This window comes from Hemicordylus capensis, chromosome 3 (assembly GCF_027244095.1).
Source record: "Hemicordylus capensis ecotype Gifberg chromosome 3, rHemCap1.1.pri, whole genome shotgun sequence".
NCBI classification, from domain to species: Eukaryota; Metazoa; Chordata; class Lepidosauria; order Squamata; family Cordylidae; genus Hemicordylus; species Hemicordylus capensis.
The window spans coordinates 13,986,551-14,012,353 of record NC_069659.1 but is presented as its reverse complement, the minus strand read 5'-3'; the positions used below and the strand labels follow the sequence as shown (position 1 = coordinate 14,012,353).

The window sequence follows — 25,803 nt, the reverse complement described above, 5'->3', positions numbered from 1 at the left end:
AAGGATCTGAGGGAAGAGAGGGGATTGGTGGTGACCTCAAATAATGGCTGGCTAGTGAGCTCAGCCTAAATTTGCAGATCCTTGTGAACTCACATGCAGTTATTCACACATAATGTTGAATATAGATACAGCAGCCTGTATCCTGCATTTCAGGGGTCCTATACCCAGGACCATTTTTAACATGCTGATATGGTAATTCAGACAAAAAACATGTACGTGTGTACAGACATTTGAATGCAGATGCAACGTAATGTCTTAATAGGCCTTCTGTGTCTGAAAATCCAGAGTGCGTGAATTGGTTTCTGCAGGTCCATTGTATGCATTCTTACTTGGAATTAAGCCCTGCTGTGTTCATTGGGCTTACTCTCCAACTAAAGCCCAATTCAGACACTATGCTGTACAAGTGTACAGATGTCTGTACACTCATACACGTGTTTGTGTGAATTACTGTACCTGCATTCATTTTAAAAGTGAACCTGGGTACAGACCCTCTTCAAATGCAGGGTGCGGACAGGAAGTGGACTGGTGTATGTGTGTTCAGCATAATATGTGAAGCACATACACTGTACACTGATTGCACATGCATTCAACATAATGTGTGTATAGGGTTGAAATGTGCATGATTGCAGCCCAAGCATCTACATAGCATGTATCCTTTGTTTTAGTCAGTCAGTCAGTCCTTTATTACGGTCATGGACCAGTGATCCTTTGTTTTAGAAGAATGCCCACAAGTATACAAAAGCAAGCATGACTGAATATAGACCAGGGATTCTCAACATTGGGTCCCCAGATGTTCTTGGACTTCAACTCCCATAATCCCCAGCCAAAGACCCCTGGGGCTGGGGATTATGGGAGTTGAAGTCCAAGAACATCTGGAGACCCAACATTGAGAATTCCAAATATAGACAACCATTTATCACTCAATAACTGTGATAGAACCTCTTGGTAAGCCAGTTCTCTGAACCCATTCAAAAGACCAAACTGCTCCAGGATAAACTCTTTTGCCTTGAGGCAGCTGTGCTGTCTGTGAATTCCAGCTGTGTTGGAGCTGCTTTCCATGAGCAGTTCTCCTTGTTGCTGGGAGCTGTAAATGAATGACTCAGCCACGTGATAAAGCCAGTTGGGGGATCTTTCCCCCAAAGAATCAGTTTGGTGGAAAGACCCCTGCAACCAGCCTTTCCCATGTGGTTGTGTCACTCAGAAGCAGCCTTCTGAAAACTGCTAGCAGAAAAATTGCTCCCACATGGCCGAAGCGACATGTAGAAGGTATCTGGATCATCCTGCCAGGAGGTTAAGAGGGGTTTTTATCACAGATTGGGTGCAGATGTGCTCACCTGTACAATTTGTGTGAAATATCCTGACCAGTGAGGAAGAGAATTAGATCAGCCTTCTGTTTCACTGAATTTTCTGATCAGTTTTAGATGTGTGAGAGCATTGAGAAATGGTTGTCTGCATTCACCCGTTTTCTTCAAAGACCAAACTCCACGTTACATTAAGCCTGTCATATTACCACTGATGTGCTTGTCTTTCTTCAGTATATCGTGCAAGAGGCATGATCCAGATTGGGGCCACAGTGTGAGGGGAACATTTGCCCTACCACAGTCCTGACTGATACCAATAGGAGCTCCCTCCCTGGGGCAAATAATGGTTGCAGGATTTGGATTGGGACCAAAGTAGGAGCAAAGGGTTAAAGCTCCCACACACATGCACTTTGTAGTCCCAAGCAGGATTGGGGTCCCTTGCTTCCTACTTACTGAAGAAAAAACAAGTATGTCAGCCCTTATAACAGACTATGGCCTGGTTCACACAATTGTTCAAATCTAGGGTTAATGTGGGTTACCGACATTAGTGTGTGATTGTGTAAACCCATGCCAAGGCAGGGATATCAGATTCATTATAGGCCAGAAACTGGCTTGGTGTGCGTTCACACAACCACGTTAATGTCGGTAACCCACATTAAACCTAGATTCAGATGATAATGTGAACCAGACTTTAATATAACATGTAGCTTGGCCCCAACAGACTTGGGAAATTGGTACCCAGTTGCTGAATGTTGCTGTTCAGAGGTCTTCCAGGAAGCCACAGATTGATCCACACAATGAGATGCTTGAGCACATACTGTTTATAGACATTGTGAGAATTGGACACAAATCTATGTGAGAAGCAGTCCCAACAGATCTCTTTGGCCTTGAGGCTGTCTTTCCTGTGTCTTCTGATGCTGCAGGCTTCCATCCTTCCAGGGCTGCATAAACATATATTATATCTCCACTTCCATCATCAGTACTGTCTTGGCCAGCCTGTTCCTATGCCCAGGCTCACGGGAAGAAATTTGCAGCAACACTGATGGACCCCAATACTTTTCTTTTAAGCTTCTTCCAGCCTCTTTCCTGGGCACCCATCACTTCACATGCACACACCCATCTGTGCTCGGCTGTGCTATAGAGAAGTACAAAGGGAAAGCCACAGCAATGCCTGTTTGCTGGGTAGTGATTTGTGCTTTTGGGCAGCTTGTTATGCACTTGTTACTTACTTTACTTTACTTTATTAAATTTACGTTCATTGACCAAGACATAAGCATAGATACATACATATTACAGTGTGAACATTAATATATATATATATATATATTTTAAAAATTACTTATCAGTGAACAAAGATCTTTGAATATTGATAGCAACATAACAAAATTAAGCGGTTACATAGGAAACAAATGAGTTTGTATCAGAAAGCAGAAAACTAACAAGCGAATCATCTGATTGCCCTTCCAATCTGATCAACAATGGGGCAATCAAACATTGTCTGACTCCCTGATAGAACTTACAATTGGGCAGGATATATGCGGTGGATTCTATTTCTCCACAAGGACACGTCCTAGCATCTAAGGGCAGGTGATGATATCTCCCTGTTAGCAGGGCTGAAGGTAACGCATTAAAATGGGCTCTTGAGAGAGCCCAATGATATTTGATGAAAGTGAGTACAGATATTGTTATGCACTTGTTCTTTTTCCCATGGCCAATAACTTCTACAAAAGGAGCCAGAGTGTAAGCCTATATGAAAGCTGCACTAACTCTGTTCCCTAATGCCAAATGTGAGGGTCTTCAGAATTGCAGTTTGTCATGTAGCAGAGTGTGCATGCCTTTCAGATGTTTCCAGAGCCCAGGCACAGAAATTGGGTTTGGGGTCTCTCAGGCCTGTCACAAATTCCATCTTTCCCCTGTCAAGCCTCACGTTGAGGGGGTGGGGGGGTGGAAGGAAGGGTATTTTACTTCGTTGTTTTTAAAAAAAGTAATAACTGCCTTTATGTTTTGAAATAAGAATAGCAGGAGATAGGCAGTCTCTGATGTTTCTCTCCATCCTTTCATAGGCTTTGATTGATTCAAGGTTCTTGGGTAAAATCCCTAGACTGCCCTTGAATCTCTCACGGCATTAAGACCTAGGTCCTTCCTCACCTTCAGCTGAAGTGATCCTCCTTTTTAAAACCCTGCCTACAACAAACCTCCTTACTCTCACCTTGCAGCTTTGAATAAGAATTCCACCCTCAACTGTATCATGAAGTGCTCTGTTCCAGCATGGATACTGACTCTGATGTCTGCCTTCCTTGTTGCTATGACTCGTGTCCCCAAACCCCTCTTATCCGACGCTCTGCTTGTCCGTCAATTTTGAGACCTGTGCCTTGCCTTCTCCGGCGTGCTTGTTCAGCTGCATTTGAATACTAGCTTGCTTTGGGGACTCAGAAATAATGCACCTTCTATCCTCCTGCATTATGCAGAGGATCACAACCTTGTAGTTGTTTGACTATAACTCCCATCGTCCATTATTGGCGAAGATGATGAGAAGGAGTTATAGTGCAACATCACCTGGGGTCCAAGGCTGAGAACCATTGGCATAATGAAAGGGCCATGGAAGCTATCTCTACACAGACACAGACACACACAGGTCTCTGCTTCTGATAGTTGAATCCATGGTCATCCAAAAACGGTGAGCTTGGCCTGATCATACGAAATCTGTTTCATTTGATCTGCCCCCAGTTCTTTAGCCGTCTGCATTCTCCTGTCATCAGAATGTGGCAATGCAACAGCCAGTTCTTCGGCACTGGTGTTCAGTAAATTGCACAGTATTGCTGGGAATGGTGTGCCTTATTTCAAGCTAGTTAATTGCAATTCAGGGCAGGTTCCCCGTTGCTCCCAGAGAGGGGTCATTGAAGCCTTTCAGTTATCAGTACACTCATTACAGCTCTAAATACACCACCAGGCATGGGATTTGGAAGGGCAGAGGCTTAACAGTGCTGAGGGACCAAATTGCTGCCTGTTCCTAAGAGGCTTTTAAGGCACTTTGTATGGAAAGTTGTACCGGTTGTGTTATCACCATGGGATTAAAGGAGAAGGTGATGCTGGATGGTATTAAGAAGCGACATGTTCTTGCACAAAAGTACGCAATGACAAGTGTTGTTACCTTGGCTGACTCTGGCCACTTTTGGAACCTACTCCATTACTTGTGTGTGTGGCTATGCTCCTTCATATGCTGTCAGTGGTCTATTAGTATCCCGTGTCTTCATAAGGAAAGGGTTAGAATCCAAGTTGCTGTTTGAAGCACAACCAAAATACACATATGCATTCAATAGTGTGTATTTTTCATTTGTTCTTTGAAAAATAGACTCTTAGCTGATCTCACAACTACTGCTTCCTACACATATCTTGGGTGTATAGAAAAAGGATACACCCTACCTCCACATAGAGGTTATTTTGAACTTCTGGCAGATCCACTAGGCCATTTTTCCCCATGATAATCTAAAATGGGTTGACTTCTCCAGTATGTTTTGTCATGTGAAACTGGTCTATTGCATGTTCCAATAGGCATCTGGAGTCGACATGCTTTGCTAAGATTTTTCATGGAAATTGGTTTTAGTCTGAATATATGTTATAGTTACACTCTGGGAGTCACTGGAGAAGTCAACTTGCCATGTCATGGAAATCAGCTCTTACCTGACGAAGTCAATTAAAGCACTCATGATATTCTTCTGCCATTCTACCACACCACCAGACCTTAAATTTCCTGTGTATAACCCATTCATTTTTGTCTTGAACATCTCCTAAAAAGATGTAATATTTATTATTTATTATAAGACTCTAGGCGGTGAACAACAATAACAATAACAATAATAATAAAATTATTGTTGTTTACACAGTCAGACAGGTGTTATTGACTGGTTTGTTTTATCCAGACATCGAGTCCTTCCCAAGGACCTGGGATGACTGGATTTTATTGTTAATGTTGTTGCTGTTGTTATAGATATTGTCGCAGAATACAGGCTGTTCCCAGTAAAGTTGCTTTTTGTAATTGGCTGATGGTGATTTCTGTCGCCCCTATGGTGTTGAGGTGCTCTTCAAGTTCAAGTTTATTATTATTATTATTATCATTAAAGGGCAAATGCCTGGCGAAACAGGTGGGTCTTAAGAAAGGCCTTAAAAGCAGCCAGGGAGGGGGATGAATGACTTTGGGGGGAAAGAGTGTTGCAAAGAAAAGGGGCAGCCACAGAGAAGGCCCTTATGGGCCCAGGCACCACACACTACACCAGGGCCCAGGACACTAAGAAGATATAATCTGTATGTTACACTGTAACATAATGTATCTGTTACAGTGAAGAATGTTGACTTTCCAGTTTGCAATTCCAAAGCGGTTCATTCTACAATTTTATCCTATAGCTTGGAATTATGTAATTACTTAAGACAATTAAACCTCATTGTTTCACATTTCTCTCAGGGTGGCTCATAGCATTATAAAACACACAAAATGAATAAGAAATGCAACAAAATTAAATTATAGGTCAGTGGAATGGAGACTGAAAAGCTTGCAATTATCACCTACTAAGTATTTATGATTTACTATTTGTTTTGAACAAAGAGAGTCTAAAAAAATTAATATGTGGTCAGACTCAGTTTTCCCTTCCCAAAGAAGCAAAATCTTTCAAAATGGTCCTCTTTTAAAAAATATTTGTATAGCACTAATGGTAGATGGTTCTCAACAACAATCAGTCGACAAAGAATGGAAAGCGACATGATGAGCTGAAATGAAAATGTTCCATGTGGTACAACCATCTTTTCATGATGTTAATTGATTGAGTAGGTGAATCCACTTCTAAAGGAAGTCACAGGGCTATGCACACATTGTGTTATTGTTAACCTTCCCAAATGCCCATCTCTAGCAGATTTACTCTAGTAGGCAAAATGTGTGCTGTGTGAATGCTATAAGAATGTGGGAACAGAAGATGTAATTTACTGGATCAGACTAAATGTCTGTCTCCTCCAGCACTTCTTTCTCTAACACTCCTCAGCCTGATTCTGCTGGAAGCCTGCAAGTGAAGTTTGATGGGGGAAGCCAGCTATGTTGTTTATACCCAGTAATATATTTGAAAGAACACCAAACCATGAAAAAGAAAGGGTACAATGAATGCATTTCATGTGTAAGTTGTCAAAACTGAGCAGCCCGTATCGAGGGAACTGAGCAGCCCTTATTGAGGGAACTCTCTCTGATCAGGGGGATTTGCATCAAAATATGTCAATATGAGTGTCATAATACTTGATCACAGTGTTGCCAAACCACCTCAAAATCATTGTATTCAGCTTTTTCTTTGTTGAGTCTGCAGGGCTCAACAAAAGTTGTGTTCTTCGGCAGTAAGACCTCTTTCCCTCCACCATTAAACATCCAGCATCACTTGGGGTATATTCAGTGTATCATGTGAGCTGACAGACTCCAGAATAAATGTTTGACAAAGAAGACTACCTGACTGGATGGGGGCGGGTTGATTTACACAGATGCCCTACACTTCTTTGTTTCTGAGAAGCCTCTGTAGATGTGTTTTCACAAAGATTGCCTGGATTTACAAAACTGTTTCTAAGAAGCAAGGAGGTGCGTGATTGGCTTGGACCCTGCAACCACTGCAGCATCAGCTGCCTACAGGATTAAACACCAACAGTGGATGGCGACGGGTCCATCGTTTGAGACTTTGAGTGGGATCTGCCTCTGCAATACACCTGGACAAAAGACCAATCCAACTGATTTAGGAAACGCATGCTAATTTGGATTGATAGTGGGCTGTCTTTTTTGCCTTTTTTGTTGTGTAAACTAACAACCAAGAACAACATCTGTTCAAATGTCAGCCCTGAGCAAAATAAAAACAGCTCTCTCAAACTAACTATGCATAACATATAGGAAGTATTCCTGAATTATATGGTGTAACTATGACAGATGTCACCTTTTGTCCATTGTGCCATTTGGAAGGTCTCCTTGTCTAGAACCGTGGTTTCCAGACATATGGGTCGTTGTCAGCAATCACATCTTCATCTCTCATGGGCCACCATCTTTGTGATTATTTAAACAATTGGATATTGGTCACTGGAAATCCAAAATTAAAGTTGGGCTTCTGCTCACACACTGTGATATTACTAAATTGTACCACAATTCCATTTATCTCTCCCACAAAGACTGGGTAGATGACTGGGTTGCTTCTATCCATTTTGAATCTTCAGCAGCTTTGAACCAGTGGACGTAACGGCCCTTCATTGCCCTTTCCCTTCTCCAGGCAGCTATTGTAGCAACATAATGCTGTACTGTTACTCCCCTGACTAGCTGTGGACCATTTTGGCCTCCTGGAGCAATGCTGCTTCAAGGACTGCAGCTTAGGAGCCACTGTTGTAGAGACTGGAGTCGTGTGTTCTTGTTGTCCACTATTCCGCAGTGCATCACATGTCAATGTATACTAGCGAGGCTTCCAAAGGTCTTTCACCTTAACAAGAAATGAATGTGCAATCATACACATTGTCATCTCTCTAGTGTGAATGTGTGTTCCCAACTTCCTTGCTAAGATGATAAAGCTGTGTGTGTCTTGCGTTTTAGAATAGATGTACTGGTAAAGTACAGATCTTTTTATGGCGGGGGCGGGGGGACTACTCCTGTTGGGTTCCAGAAGGTAAGAAGTAACTATTTAGCCAGGGTCACAGGCTACGAGTTGAATGTTATGGTACAGCTTTGTCAGCAGTTAACTATTCTCTAGCTGTCTTGTGTGCCGTACTTGTGCATATCATGTTCTTAATCTCTGTGACTGGTGTACTGTAATTTAACAGAAGTTTCTCCCCACCTTGGTATATGTATATAATCCTTCTCTTGTCAATCTCCTTTGCATGCTTTGGAGCACAATTAGCCATACGATCAATCATTGATGCGCCTGTTAACACCCGTCTAATCTCTTATTCTTGTCTCTGTTATCACCAGGCCTCCCGAACCCGTTTACAGCACTGTGAACAAATTCTGTGATAAGCCACCTTCTCCTAGGCACTATTCCCCTGTCGAGTGTGACAAAAGCTTCCTCCTCTCAGCTCCCTATCCCCACTACCACATAGGCCTGCTCCCTGACTCTGAGATCATCAGGTACTGCATGTGCTTCTTCCTCACTTCCGCATACTCAATTGCATGAGCATCGCCAGAGTGCGCGGGAATTAAGCTTCACCTCCCACCCACACTATAAAGCTCCTCCCACAAAAGGTTATGTTCACCCAACTTCCACCTCAGTGACTCATGCTGACCAGAGATATGGGCTGCCTTTGGTCAACAGGGTTGGGTTGGGTTGGGACTCGGCAGCACCTTGCTTCAGGTGATAAGCATCTGAAGTCAGATTGGACCAGTTTTGTCAACCCTGACTGGCAGCTCTCTGAGGTCTTTTTTCAAATTTGCTACCTTTAACGGGAGATAGGAATCTAGGAAACTGTCGTATATCGAGTCAGACCCGTAATCTATCTATCTATCTCTCTATCTCTCTATCTATCTATCTATCTATCTCAGTACTGTCTATATGAGGGATTCCCAAGCTGTGGTCCTCCAGATGTTGCCGAACTCCAACTCTCATCATCCCCAACCACGATAAACTGTAGTTGGAGATGATAGGATTGGAGTTCAACAACATCTTGAGGACCAGGTTGGGAACCACTGGTCTACACTGACTGGCAGTGGCTCTCAGATAGGAGTCTTTCCCAGCTGTTCCAGGAGATGCCAGGGGTTGAACCCAGATGAAATTTGGCCCAGGGGATTCTTGGCTCAAAGCCTGAGTAAACCTTGTGGACAAAAGATTTTTGTTCATGAACTCTTTTCTCTTTTTATCTGTCAAGGTCTCAAGGCAGGTGTGAGATGCACTAGAAAGGAAGTTGTTAAACAAGCCAAACCCTCTTCCATCTTACGAATAAGTGTCAGAAATTGTCCGTCTCAGTTGTTGTTGTTAAATATGTTTGTATCCTGCAGTATACATTACTGCTTGGGACAGCTCACAATAGGGATGTGCACGAATCACAATTTGACACATGATTCGGAGCACAGCCCCGGCCGCAACTCTTACCTACTCCTCTGCCACTCACTGCTACTTCTTGAATCGGCAGCGCTCCTCCCAGCTATTTTCACATGCTGGTGGCGCTCTCCTCCAGCTGCCCTCACATAACGCTGGCATGCACATGGCCTCCACGCATGTGTGTCAGTCATTTGCCCGTTCAGCAGCCCTGATGGCACGTGGGGCTTTGGGGAATACACACCGCCCCAGTGGGAAGCTGAAAGGGGCGGCGGAGAGAACCTGCTCTCCATTTTCTTAAAGTTCCCTTTCTTATTTCCCTGAAAGTATCCAAATAGCACTTTGTACCACAGTTTGGGCACATCTCTACCAAAAAGTACTAATACTTTGCTTTATAGTGTCATTGTGGGCCATTATCCCTTCATCCCACCCCCCACCATGCCGACTGAAAGCAGGGCCGTAGCAAGGTTGGAGTGGGCCCAGAGACAAGATTTTTAAATGGGCCCCTCCTCACTGAAGCTCAGCTCATGAAGTAAAGAAATCTTAAATGAGGCTGAATAGTGGTAACAAAAAGCATAGTAAAATTTATATGTATGGATATATACAATAGAACATCATCCTAAATTATTTTTAAAAAGGTTTTGTAAATTTGTGGACCATGCAAGTCATTTAACGGTACTAGAGAAAGACATGCTGTTCTGGTAGCTCCATGTCTTAACACTCACATCAATTTCGGAGGATGAATACAACTGAAGGAAGCCCGGGCGGGTGCGCGGCTGGGGGAGTCAGTCATGTGACTTGCCTCTGGGGGGCCCCCAAGGCAGTGGGCCCCCAGACAACTGTCTCCCCTTGCCCTATTATAGTTACGACCCTGATTGAAAGAAATAATCCTATCTATACAGTCCCATTCAGATAGTCAAGACATGTTAAAAAGCAAAATCCACAGTTAACAAGAGCAGGCTGAAACACACAGGGCAGGCTGTTTGCCCTCTCCTCACAGTTAGAGGGCAGACTCGGTTATCCTAAATTTAAATTTTCTCCTGCTGACAGGAGAAACTATATGCTGCATTCTCCTTGTCATTGCTCTGGGCAGCTTCTAGTAGTATGCTAGTGAAGGACAAAACGAGGACCATTATAGGAATCCCCCTCAAGGCAGCTTGAAGGATCAGGCTGTAGAAGAGCCAGGGAATTTTGTGTCTGCCCAGAAGAGATTTGATTCATTCCCTGTTAAAAAACAAAACCAAACCACCAAAACCCCATGCTTTTTTCTACCCTCACAATGGCATCTTTGGTTCCACTGAGTACCACAGCATGCTAAGACCAAAATGAAGGAGCACAGCAGACACATCCTAGAAAGCATGCAGAGGAAAGCCTGACTCTTGGGGAGATACATATCAGCTGTACACTGCAGGATGGAATTTAGCTTTAATTAAGGGATTAAGATTCAGTCACAGAAGGCGCGGGCTGTGCTAATCCACTGTATCAAGCATTTCACGCCATTTCTTGGGGATGTTGCTACTCATGTTGATTCTGTTTCAAGATGTGTATGATCAACTTGCGTTAAAACCCAACCAGCATTCTCATTGAAAGAGGGGAGAGTTGTTTCCTTGAATATTGCCAGATAGATATTTCTGCCATCACTCCAAAGCATGGGAGGCAAAATACTGCCCAGAAGAGATGTCAGATAGTGGCCAAGATCCTGACTGATGAAGCACTTGCATAACAACAACAACAACAACTTTATTTGTTAGCCACCCTATAACAAATTGTTCTCTGGGCAGCTCACAATAAAACAACGTTAGAATAAAACATACAGTTACAACACATTAAGAAATTAAAATAGAAAATGCAAAGTTCAATGCAAAGGCATCTTAAAAACTTTCTAAAAACCTATTTTAAAAGGCCTGAGTGAACAGAAAGAGATTCCCAGCTTGGACAAGTATATGAACCACCATACCAGAGCTGCAGATCAGTGCAAATGACACTAGTGAAGTGAAGAAATGTGTGACAGCAACCTCTCAGTAGTGCCTGGGTCTGGCACTGCCATGGATGCTGCAATATTGTGGGTCTTGCTGGCAAGCACCTGCAGGATATTAAAAGTGTTTGTGCAAGTTCCAAGCACAATTTTGAACAACGCTGCGCAAGCTTAAGAAGCTTGCATGATTTTGCTAAAAAAAAGGGGGGGGGGGCATTTGCAGAACTGTGCTATCACATTCCTGCCGTAAACTACTTGGGCCCGACATCTTTGAGAGAACGCCTTCTTCCTCATCCACTCCACTGCCTGTTAAGATCAGCTGGGGTGGCCCGGTTGCAGTTGCCACCAGCTTGGTTGGTGGAAACTCGAAACCGGGCCTTTTCTAGAGTTGCCCTGGGACACTGGAACGTGCTTCCTAATGAAATTGGAGTTTCCCCTTCTCTGAATCTTTTTAAGAGGGACCTAAAACATACCTGTTTAGTCAGGATTTTAGTTCATAATTTTAAAGCTTTGGTTTTTTAGAGTTTGTATTTTAATTGGTTTAATTATGGTAGTGTTTTTATGGTTTTATATTGTGAACTGCTCAGGGACTTTTTCTATGAGGTGGTATACACATGTACTAAGTAAACAGATAAATAAAAATAGTGCTTGTGAGCCAAAGCTCCCTTTGCAACAGATTAGACATGCCACAGGTTGTTTAACTGTTAGGCACGTGCAAGCACACCAGTCTGCAACTCCAGACTCAGTGTAACCAGCTGTTCTTATGGTAGCAAGCAGGAACTGCCCCCTTTGCGAAGCAAGGTCTACCCTGTTTGGCATTTGAATGGGAAACTACATGTGAGCACTGTAAGATATTCTCCTTAAGAGATGGGGCCACTCTGGGAAGAGCAACTCTATGCATGCATGCAGAAGGTTCCAAGTTCCATCCCTGGCATCTCCAGAGAGGGCTGAGAGAGACTCCTGCCTGCAGCCTTGGAGAAGTTGCTGCTAGTCTGTGTAGACAATACTGAGCTGAGCTAGATGGACCAATGGTCTGAATCAGTATATGGCAGCTTATGTTCCTATGAGCTAGCACACCAGCCTTGCACTAGCATGATATACTTTTGCAAGTGCTTCACTGGAATATCAGCCACTCTGCCAAACTTTTCCTGTAGGTTTGCTTTTGTACCAATTCCAAGTTCAAGAGTTAGCGATTGTGGGTCCAGACTGGGAAAGAATCTTGGCTCAGTGGTAGAGCACATCCATACCTTTCAAAATGTCTCGGCTTCATTCTCTGGTATCTCCAGTTTTAAAAAGCCTCAGGTTTCCAACTTTGGTTCAGCTGAATTCTCCGCCTGAGACCTGAAAGCTGACTGGCAGGGAGGCCTGTTCACACAGTTGTTTGAATCTAGATTTAATGTGGGTTACCAGCATTAGGGATGTGGATGAAACCGAGCGGGGGAGGCTCAAAGGCGGAGTGCTGCTGCTTTAAGGGTGGGGGAGGGTACACTTACACCCCACCCCACCCCCCACCCCCCACCCCCGCTCTTCCCCTGACGGTGCTCCATTTTTGGAAAGTCCATCGGGGCAGCAGCATACCTCCCTGCTGCCCCGTTTGCCCCCGTTTACCAGAATTAGCTGGAAGTATCTGCCACACGGGCACATGCACATCACACCCGCTGCACTCACCCGCCCGCTATGTGCACACCCACGCCACCACACACAGGTGTGGCAGATAGCTCTGGTTAGTTCAGGTAAACGAGGACAAACGGGGGCAGGGAGGTACACTGCCACCCCGATGGATGTTCCAAAAATGGTGCACTGGCAGGGGAAGAGTGGTGGGAGGGGTAAGTGCACCCTCCCCCGCCCTTAAAGCAGCACACACACCCCACCTTCGAACCGGCTTAACCACCCGTCGTTCGAACCGGTTCAGAGGTTCCATGCACATCCCTGACCAACATTAGTGTGATTGTGTGAACCCATGCCAAGGTGGGAATCTTGGGCCATAAACCACCTTGGCATGGGTTCTAACCATCATTTCAATGTTGGTAACCCACATTAAACCTAGATTCAAATTATTGTGTGAACAGTTGCAGAGAGATAATCATACTGGGCTAAATGGAATACTTGTCTGATTCAGTATAAAGCAGCTTCATATGAAGACATACAGATTGCTATGAAGAGAGAGCAGTAGCCTGTAGCCAGGCATGGAGGAAGACTCCTATTTAGATTGGCAAGCAAGCTTTTCTTCAAAGGGTTCAGAGGGCCCAGTGCTGGGCAATGCTGCACAAGCTTAATTTTTGCTTGCCATCCCTCAAGTCACCAGTCCAAGACCCAGGTCAGCCCTCTTAGCAATGCAATCTGCCAGTGGACCAGGCCTGAAGTATTCTGAATACAGCCTAGCTGTTTGTTAGCAATATAAAACATGAATTAAACAAAAAACCCAGTGAGGAGGCTTTTGAGTTAGCTGATTTATAATTACTCCCTGAACAAAAACCTCATTTAAGATTGAAATTGTCTGCAGCAATGAGCAAATCAGGTTCTGCTTCACTGGATCTGAGTTTTGAAAAATGCACATTATAGCCATTAAGGATCAGTGTTCCACGCATTCCCCTGTTTTTGTCATTTTTTGAATTTGGCTTTCAGGAAAGCAAAATTGCACTGCGCTTTTGAGATAAGGTTGCCAGCCAACAAAGTACAAAGGAGTCTGATGCCTTTACTAGCAGTGTTCTGTGGAGACATTCAACAGGCTTCCTTTTCTGGCATAGTGCTATGATGATGCAGAAAGATGTACCTGCTGAACATCTCCCTTCTCTATTCAGCTTCATTGCCTAGGAGTAACTGTTGAGCCCCTCAGTAGCATGTGTAACTTCATGCTGGCTGACATACAGAGCAAAGATGCACCAGTGCAGCGACAGAATAGTTGAACAGAACTTCCCAACTAGCTGCATCGGTGCAGTAGGAAAGCAGCAAGTGTTGATGCCCTCTTCCCCAGGAAGCCCTCTATACCACCTGAAAATATGTCCCTGAAGGTTGTGCAGCCATCGGGGACATATTTTGAGGTGGTGCATAAGGCTTCATGGGGAAAGAGCGAGCATCAAACATTGCTGCTTCCCCGCTAGACCAGGGCAGTTAGGAAATTCTGTTAGGCTGCTCTCTCACTGCACTTTTGCATTCATGCTCCATATGTCCTCCATTGTTTAGCTGTGCAGCAAGTACCTTAAACTACATATCATTTCACATGTGAAAATAGGGACAGGCTTGTAACAACTCAGTTTTAAATGCCTCCACCATTAGAGATGTGCACAAAACCAGAAAAGCTGGCTCAGTTTGGCGCCGGACTCACTTTCAAGGTACTTTTAAACTCCCCTCCTGGCTCAATCTACCTTTAGAGAAGCCCCCCTGCCTCCCTCCCTTTACCGGTAAAGGGGAATCCTCACTAGATTCCGCTTTACCAGTAGAGTTCCAAGGTGGCTCGGCTCGAACCGGACCCAGTTTGATTCAAACTTGTCGAAACAAGCCAGGCCAACTTGAACTTAAGAGAGTCAAACCAGAGGCCCCGAACCCATCAAGCCGAGCCAACTCAAACACCCCATCCACCACTACTGCACACTGCTGAAGCAGAGTGATGAATTCTAACTGAAGTTATTCCTGGAATTTCTTTTCTTTTCTTTTTCAGTTCTCCCCCCCACTATTGTTTGCAATATCAAATCCCCAGAATTGCTTTCAGCAATCACCTGGAGATGAATGTTGATTCCTGGAGATTCCAGGTCAATCGCAGATGTTTGGAAACCCTACGCTGAAGGCTCTACTCTATCTGCTGTAGTGCTTTATGTTATGATAGCCTGTCCGGCACTGGTTTAAAACCAATGTGGTGGTTAACATCCAGACTACCATTGCATTAGTTCAATGAACAAAGATGCACCCAGACAAAAAGGTTGTGAAGCTCAGAACATAAGAGAGGAACTGGTCTTGTGGTAGCAAGCATGATTTGTCACCTTTGCTAAGCAGGATCAACCTTGGTTTGCATTTGGATGGGAGGCTACATTTGTGAGCACTGTAAGATATTCCCCTAGGGGATGGGGCTGATATGGTGAAAGCACCTGCCTGCTTGCATGCAGAAGGTTCCAAGTTCCCTCCCTGGCAGCATCCAGGACAGAGCTGATTCCTGCCTGCAGCCCTGGAGAAGCTGCTGCCAGTCTGTGTGGACAATACTGAGCTAGTTGGTCTGACTTGGTATATGACAATTTCCGATGTTCCTATCAGAGTTATCCAGTCTCTTGTGCTCTTGGTTCATGTTGCAACAAGGAGAGCAGATAGGTTTGCATCATTCCCTGCAACATATATGGACCAAGGAGGAGGTTTCAGAGCAGGAGGCGTGCCACAGTTTGTGAAAGGACAGCAGTGCAACACTAGTCTGGAAAGCAAGCTCCAAACTTAGTGACACTAGCTAATGCAAAATCCTTGCACTCGTGCAACATCTTTGTACTAGTGCGGTGTTGGTCTGAATGTCAGTTCAGTGTTTGTTGTGGCTGATGATATATGTGGAAACCATAATTTTCTACCATGTTTTCAGCATTCCAAAGTGAGCCTCACCTGAGAGTGCATTGCATGATGCCTTAGTGTTAATGCATGGGGGCATGTTTAAATGCATGCACACTAAATAAAAGATGATGCACTGCCTGAGAGATTTAATTACAAGAGGACAGAAGAAGGAGCTAAATTCCAAGGAATGACAGCAACTCACAGGAACACGTTAACAAGACCTCTGCAAAATGCAAACAGAGGAATAATGATTTATTAAGAAGAGGTACCAGCAAACAGGGACCATCACTGGTAAACAGTTGAAAAAATGAAGTTGACTTGTGATCTCTAGTGCCACAAGGTGGAAGGTGCATTCCCCAATTAGAGCTGTGCAAACCAGTTTGAGTTGAACTGGAGTTTGAGTCAAACCAGCCCAGTTTGACCAGATCAAGCTTGAACCAGACCAGCCCTCCAAAAGGCGGGGGGGAAAGTCTGAGCTTGAGCTGAACCAGGCCCAGCTTGGATCAAACCGGTTTGGCCCGGTTTGACTATTTCTAGTGCTTGTAAAGGTGAATCTGGTATGGATTCCCCTTTACAAGCACCAGGGGAACCCTACAGGGTTTTAAAAGGGCAAGTGGAGGTCACCTTATCCACTGCAGCGGCGGCACAGCTCCTCGGAGGCAGTGGTGGAATGTTGATGGCTCCCCTAGGCCCTGCCAGCACTCCCCCTCCATCATCTCAGGTCCAGCTTCCGCACACGCGCAGAAGCCATTAGAGTAACCTCCTTGCATACTTACTAGATCCCCCTTAACAAGCACTAGAACCAGGGTCGAACCAGTTTGACCCTAGTTCTAGGCATGAACTGAACCACTGGCCGGTTGGGCAGAACCAATACGTGGACTGGGCAGCTCGGTTCGAGTCTGGTTTGGACTTGAAGGAAAATGCCTGGAACAGTTCCATGCACACCGCAGTCTACAGGGGTTGCTATGCAGTCTCTCTTCTTATTCTACCCGCAGCCAGATTGTGGTCAAGGCAGAATTGGAAATGAGGCAGTGGGGGGTCTCGGGTAACAGAGTATCAGAGGGACCAGCCCCATCCATGTACCTCTTTAGGAGAGGGGACCTGCTATTTGCAATGTTGTAGGCTGTGCATTGATACTGCTTAGTAGGGGTGTGCACAAAACTGGGTTGCCCAGTACGGTTCGAGTCCAGACTGGACTCGAACCGGACTGGGCATGTTCAGTTTTGACATCCCCTGAACCCCACCTGGTTTGGAGGGGTGGGGTTCATGATTAATTTTTTTTTAATTTACTCCCTCCTGTTGGAGGACACTGCCGCAGCTGTGGGGGGCTCTCTGGAGGTACCCCCTTCTCCCAGTGGCCTATGTTTATACCCAAATTGCCCAGTTCAGTTGGTGTTAAGCATGTTCCAAGCCTACCCTCCAATGTGGTGGCCATTTTGGAGGCTGTTGCACATGCCCAATGGGCTTTTGCATGGTCAGGTCACCCGCAATTCCTGAGTGGCCGGAAATTACTTTCGACATCATTTCCTGCTGCAGGTGCAGAGCCATTTTGTGACTCTTTTTTATAAACAAAAGAGAAAATAATGAAAATCAGAGGATTGGGTTGGGTGGGTTGGGGGCATTGCTGAAGAGCTGGAGAGGAAGCTTATTTCTGCCCCCCTCCCCTCTTTCTTGTGATTTTCTGGAGTGCTTAGGAACTTAACCCCCCAATTCCTATAGGGTTAAGGTTGATTTTTTTGAGTTTTCATTCTCCATGGAAATAAGCAGGAACAGAATACCCATGAATAAAAGGATGTCCTATATAGGCTTCTTGCATGGGCTAAAATCACATGGCTGTTTACCGGATTTTGTTTTTAGAGGGAATTGACCGCGTAACTTTCATTTACATGCATTGGATTCTATACACATAGATATTATTTGGACATTCTTTCCCTGCAGGAATGTGCAGGGACATTGAAGTAGAGGAGGTGATTGTGCTCCCCCTTCCCTCCATGCACTGGATTGGATTAGCACCATCCAATCCAGCCCTATAGTTTTCTGAGCAAAGGTGATTAATACATTTAAACACTGGCTGCATTCGCATGTAATGGTGAATCGTGGTTCCAATGGCCCCGCAGTTCCGTACCCCGCTTCCCCCACACTCCCGTCTGTATTTGAATGTACGAGAGAGCATCCTCTCTGCACTCAGCAAGACTCTCTGCACTCAGGGAGCTGGCTGTGCAGGCTTCCTCCTTGCTTGAAGGACAACCTGCACAGCCAATCAGGGAGGGAGAGAGGGAGGAGCTTCCTCCCTCAACTCCAGTCCGGCCGAATGCAGCCTCCGGCGCTGCATTTGGATGGAGCAGAGGCTCCTTGGACCCTCAGTTTGGAGCAGCAAAACTCACTACAAACTGAGGGTTCAAGTTAGAGTCTCATCAGCGCAACCTTGGGTTGCGCTATGGACGGGGCCAGCATTGCACATGTTCGGACGTAATGGTAAGTGAACCATGGGTCTCCCGTTATGTGCACATGCGGCCAATGATACTAACAATGGCTCTTCAGGATACAGTTTCCTTTGTGGCAAAACTTCACAAAAACTTTTTAACCAAACCTTTAACAAGGAAGGCTGAGCTTAGGGTCTCTTGCTTTATTTGAGAGGCTCACAAGTCCAGAAGGGACTCTGGGAATATCACCTGCATGTGCTTTTGGGTTTCTTTCTTCTGTGGCAGAGTACAAAGATGAAATCATGACTTTTCCTTGTGTTTGTAATGGGGTTTAATTTCTGAATATGTATTTTTTATTTTATATATTTATTATATTTGTATACCATCCCAAACCTCCATCTCTGGGTGGCTCAAAGCAACACAAAACAAATTAAAACAGAAACTAAAACCTTGAAACAATTTAAAACCACAAGTTTAGGCAAAAAGCTTGGGTGAATAAATGTGTCTTTAGAGACTTTTAAAAAGTTGTCAGAGATAGTTATGTTATCTAATTCAATAGAAAACAATCTTCTGTTCTCATTTTCTTTCCATCCATTATTTCCTCCTTTATTCCTTTCTCCCCTGGAGCTTCTCTTTTGTTTCTTTCTGCCTGCAGTTAAGAGTGCTGTGTTTCACGTGGTCTGAATGTGCATATTCTCAGCCATTCATACCTTAAATTTATCTCTTCATCGCCTCTTTAACCTGCAGAAGAAGCCTTAAATGCTCCCCATTATTGCACAGGTTACATGAGTCATTCTGAATATAATGTATATATAATAGTGTGTTGGTAATATAGATGTTGAACTACTACTATCACTGTGAATATTTATATTCTGCTTTTCAACCAAAGTTCTTAGAGCAGTTTACACAGAAAAATGTAAATAAATCAATAAAATAGTTATGAGTTATTGCTGCTAACTAAGCAAAGAGACACCTTTTAAAGTGGTGATTCTCTGATATTTAGTAGGGGTAGAGCAACTGGCCCTATCCAAGCCCAGTCAGAATACAGAGAATAAGAAGGGTAGGTACCAAAATACAGGACTCCCCCCAGCCCGCTGCAAATAAATAAATAAATAAATAAATAAATAAAGTACCTAGTAGATAATTGGATGTATTATGATATCAGTAGAAAGAGAATGGTAGATTGGTAAAAGACGAACATACACGATGAAATAACCCAATGAGTAATGGTACTAACTTTTCGGTTGCTGCCCCACTTCTTTGGAACTCTCTTCAGATTCGTTTAGCCCCTTCCTTGCTGATTTTAAAATCTCTATTGAATACTTTTCTTTTTCGCCAGGCTTTTGCCCTGTAGTTTACCTATTTGTTTTTTTCTTTTGTGTTAGTTACTTTAATTTTTAATTTAGAATGTAATTTTTAATGTCTTGTTTTGCATGTTTTTGTGCACCGCCCGGAGTCTTCAGAGTGGGCTATATATTCAATGTTTCTAATAAATAAATAAACTACTGCGAATATTCATATCCCACTTTTTCAACAAAAGTTCCCAAAGCAGTTTACATAGTGAAATGAATGAATGAATGAATGAATGAGTAAGTAAGTAAGTAAGTAGGTTGGATCTTATAACATAAAGAAGATGGATGTCCCACAAGGAGTCACAGTCTAATGTACATAAACTAATCTTCAAGCAAAATCTAGTGTACATAAACCAAAAGGAAGGAGGGAAGGCTCACACAACATCAGAACTGAATCTTTGTGTTCACCCTCAGTCAACATTTGCCCTAACAGAATACAGTATTCAGCTTTGCATAACAGCCCTACAGTCTTGTTTTCGTTACAGTGATACAGTATACAGTCCATGCGATGCCCTACTCTGAGAAGGCTCAGATGCACACAGTAGTTCCGGAGAAAGGGAGTGCAGACATCATCCAAAAGATCATAGTTCTGTAAAAAGTAAATCAAAACTTCAAAAAATGGTGGGGCGTTGCTATGAAGGTTAAGGTTAACCTTGCTGCTCTTTCCTGGGGGGGTGGAATCATTCAATGTCCACTGCTGCCCCAGAGCGGGGCCTCCAAAGATAACAAAATTGATTTGTGTAAAATAATTTTCAAAAATTATGTTATGCATGTGTGGAAAGAGTTGTGTTGTTCATCACTAATCAGTGTCACAGTCAGGCCTATGTTGTGCATGTTACCTGTGTCTGTTCATTGCCGATGTGGTGTGTTCTGTTTAAATTGTTAACATGCTTCTTCCGCTGCATAAGACGGGTGGAAATTCTAGAGTGTTTTTCCTTTTCTTAGTCATGCTACAGCCTGCATCATTTGGTAGCCTTTCTCTGTCTTTCCCCAGGCAGAAAAGGAGTCCTAAAGGTGTTCCTTTTCAAAGCATTGTCAAGACGTCAGCCAGACATTGCTGGTTTTCCCAGCAGGGTCACGGCAATGAAATGTGTTTGACATGCCTTGCGTCAAAGGCTCTGTGTTAACTGCCAGCTCCATCTCATTGGCCCACTTTCTGTTTTCTGTTCCATTCAATTAACTTGTCAAAGCCATCTGTACTGGCGGGAAAACGGAAACAAACCATTTTAATTTTAACGTAAGAACAGCCCAGATGGATCAGGCCCAAGGCCTATCTAGTCCAGCATCCCATTTCACACAGTGGTCCACCAGATGCTTCTGGGAAGCCCACAGGCAAGAGCTGAGAAATGCCCTCTCTTCTGCTGTTGCTCCCCTGCAACTGGTATTTAGAGGCATCCTGCCTCTGAGGCTGGAGGTGGCCTACAGCCCTCAGAATAGTAGCCACTGATAGACTTGTCCTCCATGAATTTATCTAAGCTCTTCTTAAAGTCATCCAGGCTGGTGGCTGTCACCACATCCTCTGGAGAGAATTCCATTGGTTAATAATGCATCAAAAAGTACTTCCTTTTGTCGGTCCTAAATTTCTTGGCAATCAGTTGTGAGAGAGGGAGAAAAAATTCTCTCTCCACACCATGCATAATTTTATAGACCTCTATCATGTCTCTCCTTCGTCATCTTTTTTCTGAACTAAAAGCCACAGGTGTTGTAGCCTTGTCCCATAAGGAAGGTGCTCTAGACCCCTGGTCATCTTGGTTGCCCTCTTCTGCACCCTCTCAAGTCCTATAATGTCCTTCAGGGGATATGGTGACCAGAACTGTACCCAGTACTTCAAATGTGGCCACACCATAGATTTGTATAAGGGTATTATGATATTAGCCGTTTTATTTTCAATCCCCTTCCTAATTATTCCAAGAACGGAATTGGCCTTTTTCACAGCTGCTGCACAATGGGTCGGCATTTTTAATCATCTAGGCAATCCTGTCTGATGGTTCTTGTCAGATTTTGTGTACACTCTTTGCACCAATCTCAAAACATGGTTTTTTTACAGCCAGTCAGTCAGTGGGTGTGGGGTCTCCAGTGCAGACCTCCTTCCTACAGAAGTTGTCTCATTCAATTCAGTGGATAGGCAGCTCTAGCTACACATCCCTCCATTGAAATGAAAGGGGTAGCTTATGCCCATGTGCACTTTGATGGGCACACGGGGCTCCATCCTGAAGTGATTGGCTGTGGGCCAAAATCCCGTGAGCCAACATTCCATTGTCTTCAGCGTCAGGGGCATCCAGATGTCATTTAATGCATGGGCCATTTCCTAGAGTGGTGGTTCCCAACCTTGGGTCCCCAGGTGCCATTGAACTGCAATTCCCATCATCCCCAGTCACAATGGCCTTTGGTTATTGTGATTGAGGATGATGGGAGGTGTAGTCCAACAACATCCAGGGATCTGAGGTTGAGAATTCTGTCCTAAAGGACTGTACATATAAAAATGTTTCTGGTCTCTCCTGTCCTTGACACAACACTAAGGACGCCCTTAATTACCTTACTGGATTCACAGAGCCAGTAAATCCTATGTGCTCACTTCAGGGAGCATATGGGGCCCTCTGAGGGCATGCCATTTGGCTAGGACTCTATGGAAGCCCAGTTGTCCAGCTGTGAATCCTCCATCTTCTGCAATGATGGCTGTTTCAGGTCTAGCAGTGCCATCCACAAGGTTGCACTGACATGGTCCGCCGTAGGGAAGCGCCAAAACGATTCGGCCTCCTGCAGCCGAAAGGTTTCAGCACGGGGTGCGGGATTACTTTAAAAAGAGGCAGGCATGTCGTACCTGTTCCTCCAGTGAGCCGCTGCTGCCCCAGGCCACCCCATTGTGGCACTGTATTTGTTAAATCCAACTTGCATGCTATTTGCATGCCGACGTTTCACAAGGGCTGCTGGGAGCTGTGCAATGGCTGCTGGGAGCACTATCCCATCGGCACAGTGTGGCTCTTTAAAGGGGGACAGCAGTGCAGCAGCTGCTTGCAAATGGGATTTAATGAATGACAGTGCCAGGATGGGGCAGGGCGTCGGCGTCGGCTCACCGGACTAGCAGGTACGACCTGCCTGCCTCCTTTTCAAGGAACCCCTCCCTACCCTTTGGGATACGCACACAGCGTTTCATGCACATCTTTAGTCAGCCACTCAAGCTGCTGCCCTTCCACAGACTGAGATATTATGGTAGTCCTGGTGCCACAACTAGAAGAGGTGGCAGAACCGAGAATGGAACGGTGCTGTAAAGGAGGGGAACCTCCTTATGCACAAATTGGAGTGACTTAAATACATTCTAGGCCAGGACCCCAGGGAGCCCTGTGCATGCACAGAGGGAGAAATGTGCACACAAGTTGGATTGTTTGTTTATTTATTTGTTTACGGTTTATTTGTCTGTACATACGACAACCATGCCCACTGCCTGAAAGACAAATCACTGTTTGATTTAAAGAGCGGCTTGTCACTTTGGCAGTGTAAACTGCTACAGTGAACACCTCCAATGGTAATCATCTATTGTGTGCATATTTCTCCCCCAGGTGTGCATATTGCCGCTTTGGCCACCAGACCTACATGCTATTTTGGGTTTTCCTAAAGCTCTTGCTACGAAAAGGCCAAGAGGATCCGTGAGCAGAAGATCCTGATGGTTTTTTATTAATTCTTTCTTTCTTCCTTTCTTTCTTTTATTCATGCAGTCACTCCCAGCATAGCACAGTAACCCGGACACCCACCGTGAACATACAACGGAGCATTTCTATAGAAGGGTAAGAGGGAGTCATTGTTTTGCTTGGACTATGACTGCTTGACATTGGTGCCGTGTTTTATTTATACAGCACACAACCCTGCACAACCCTCGGGGACATATTTTCACATGGCACAGAGGGCTTCTTGGAGAAGAGGAGGGCATCAAAGATGGCTGCTTCCCCACTGCACCAGTGTAGTCTTTTGGGAAGTTCTGTTAGTCTGCTCTCTCACTGCATTGGTGTATCCTTGCTCTGGGTGTCAGCTAGTGGATGTAAAACTGCACTGGAGGAAAAGGCCGGAAGGAATTAGAAATAGGGTGTATCCTACTGAGCAAGCCAGCCACCCGTGCACACCCGCCATCTCTGTCTCTATCTCCATTATACACATTTTGAAAACTGTATATCAAACTATATAGTTTATAGCTAATTATTATATTTGGTCTTTGACCGAAATAAAGATTACTACTACTATGGTTTCTAGCAGGAGTTTAGATCCCCAGATGTTGCTGGACTACAATTCCCATCATCCCCAGCCACAATGGCCAAAAACCATTGTGGCACTGGATGATGGGAGTTGTCATTCAACAAAATCTGGAGACAGGTTGGGAACCCCTGGTTTCTAGGGATGTCCTCTTCCTTCTTCCTGTCTTCACTTATCTTCTTTGGGGCCATCCAGTGTTCCCTCTGACAGAGATTCCCAGATATTGTTGACTACAAATCCCATAACCCCCAGCCAAAGGCCGTTGCAACTGGGAGTGATGGGATTTGTAGTCAGAAACATCTGGAAATCCCTGTTACGGGGAACACTGAGCCCATTCCATCAGAATTTCTCCTGTGCTTGCCACATGAAAATTTCATGGGGTAAGCTCCCATTCATGGGGCAGCATAATGGGGCAACTCTCATTAATGTCTATGGATCTTGGTGCATAGAACCTCCTGGTGAACCTTTGTGTTTAGAATTTTAGCTCCCTTCCTATCTCATGTCCGAGCTGTTATCCCTGAGTTTCAGGAAGCATTACATGAGCAATATGGGATGCTGCATATGCTTGCAGCTTCTAAAGAAACTTCATTCCAAGCCTCCCTAACTCCGGGGCGAAAAAACAACCCAAAAGAACCCTCTGAGTGTAGTGACAAATCAAAATACTGGTACAAAGAAAAGAGAGAGGAATCTAATGTATTGAACTCTGGGAAGGCATTAATCTGATAGTTGGAGCGTGCCTTTTAGATTCCTACACTGTCAGCGTCCCCTGCTGGTTGAACGAAGACAAGGCTTTGCTTAAGATTACAATGTGCTCAGTTCTTATGGCTTCCTCTGCTGTTTTGAAGAGTTTGAGGTCATTCACATAATCAAAAATTGTGTTCTACCCGGGTTTGGGAGCTGCATGTGCTCCCAGTTTTTGGTTGTGTGGACAACCTAGGTAGAGGTGATTGTGTGGAAGCAAGGTGTGTGGTATATGGCAGTGTCCTTATAAGGAAGCAAGGGAGCAAGCTACCCAGGTTTTCCTGCTACCTTTCTTCCACACAACCGAAAATTGGGAACACGCCCAGCTCTCAGACCTGGGTAGAATACACTTTTTGATTGTGTGAATAACACAATTGTGTGAATTGTGTGATTGTGTGAATTACACATTACACCTAGAGGTTGATAGGCTATCTTTCCGCAGTTTTGAGGAGCTTACATTTTCTCAGGATCTTACACTACCAATACAAATGTTTATATACTGCTTTTCAACAAAGGTTCTCAAACAGGAACATAGGAAGCTGCTATATACTGAGTAAGACCATTGGTCTATCTAGCTCAGTATTGTCTTCACAGACTGGCAGAGGCTTCTCCAAGGTGGCAGGCAGGAATCTCTCTCAGCCCTATCTTGGAGATGCCAGGGAAGGAACTTGGGACCTTCTGCTCTTCCCAGAGTGGCTCCATCCCCTAAGGGGAATATCTTACAGTGCTCACACTTCTAGTCTCCCATTCAAATGCAACCAGGGCGGACCCTGCTTAGCTAAGGGGTCAAGTCATGCTTACTACCACAAGACCAGCTCTCCAGGTTTAAATAGTTCCAGGTTTTCATTGAATGAATGAATGAATGAATGAATGTATGTATGTATGAATGAATGAACTCAGCTGTTGTGCTGAGTGTCAGCTGCTGGAGGCTGGATTTGGGGGCAGACAGGAAGGCAGAGCAGAACTTCAATGCTTGGTAGAAACTCCCGCATGGCCAACCAGCCCTGCACCCTGCCACCACCACTCAGCTGGCCAATGTGCATGCGTGATGGTACAGGTCAGTTCAGAAAAAACTTGCCATGCTGAACCATCAAATGGCTAGTGGTGGTGGCTAGCTGAGTGCGGGCAGCAGGGTATGCTACTGGTTGGCCACAGAGGATGCTGAGTGGTGGCGAGAGCGTTCACAAAGCATTGTGGGAGGAGAGCTGGTCTTGTGGT

At 44.6% G+C, this 25,803-nt stretch overlaps 1 protein-coding gene across 28 annotated transcripts in view; it reads left to right on the top strand.

Moving 5' to 3' along the window:
* The window catches only part of DLG2 (discs large MAGUK scaffold protein 2), a 1,429,269-nt gene that overhangs the window by 1,102,002 nt on the left and 301,464 nt on the right, over window positions 1-25,803 (top strand). For 25 of the 28 annotated variants that reach the window (XR_008318273.1, XR_008318272.1, XM_053304274.1 and 22 more), the window contains 2 exons: window positions 8,269-8,424; window positions 23,316-23,384. Coding sequence is in view for 26 of the 28 variants with exons in the window: in XM_053304274.1 (XP_053160249.1) it covers window positions 8,269-8,424; window positions 23,316-23,384 (225 nt within the window). In the remaining 2 variants the exon portion in view is untranslated. The remainder of the gene's footprint in view (window positions 1-8,268; window positions 8,425-23,315; window positions 23,385-25,803) is intronic. The other 3 variants (XM_053304279.1, XM_053304284.1, XM_053304294.1) reach the window with 1 other exon arrangement.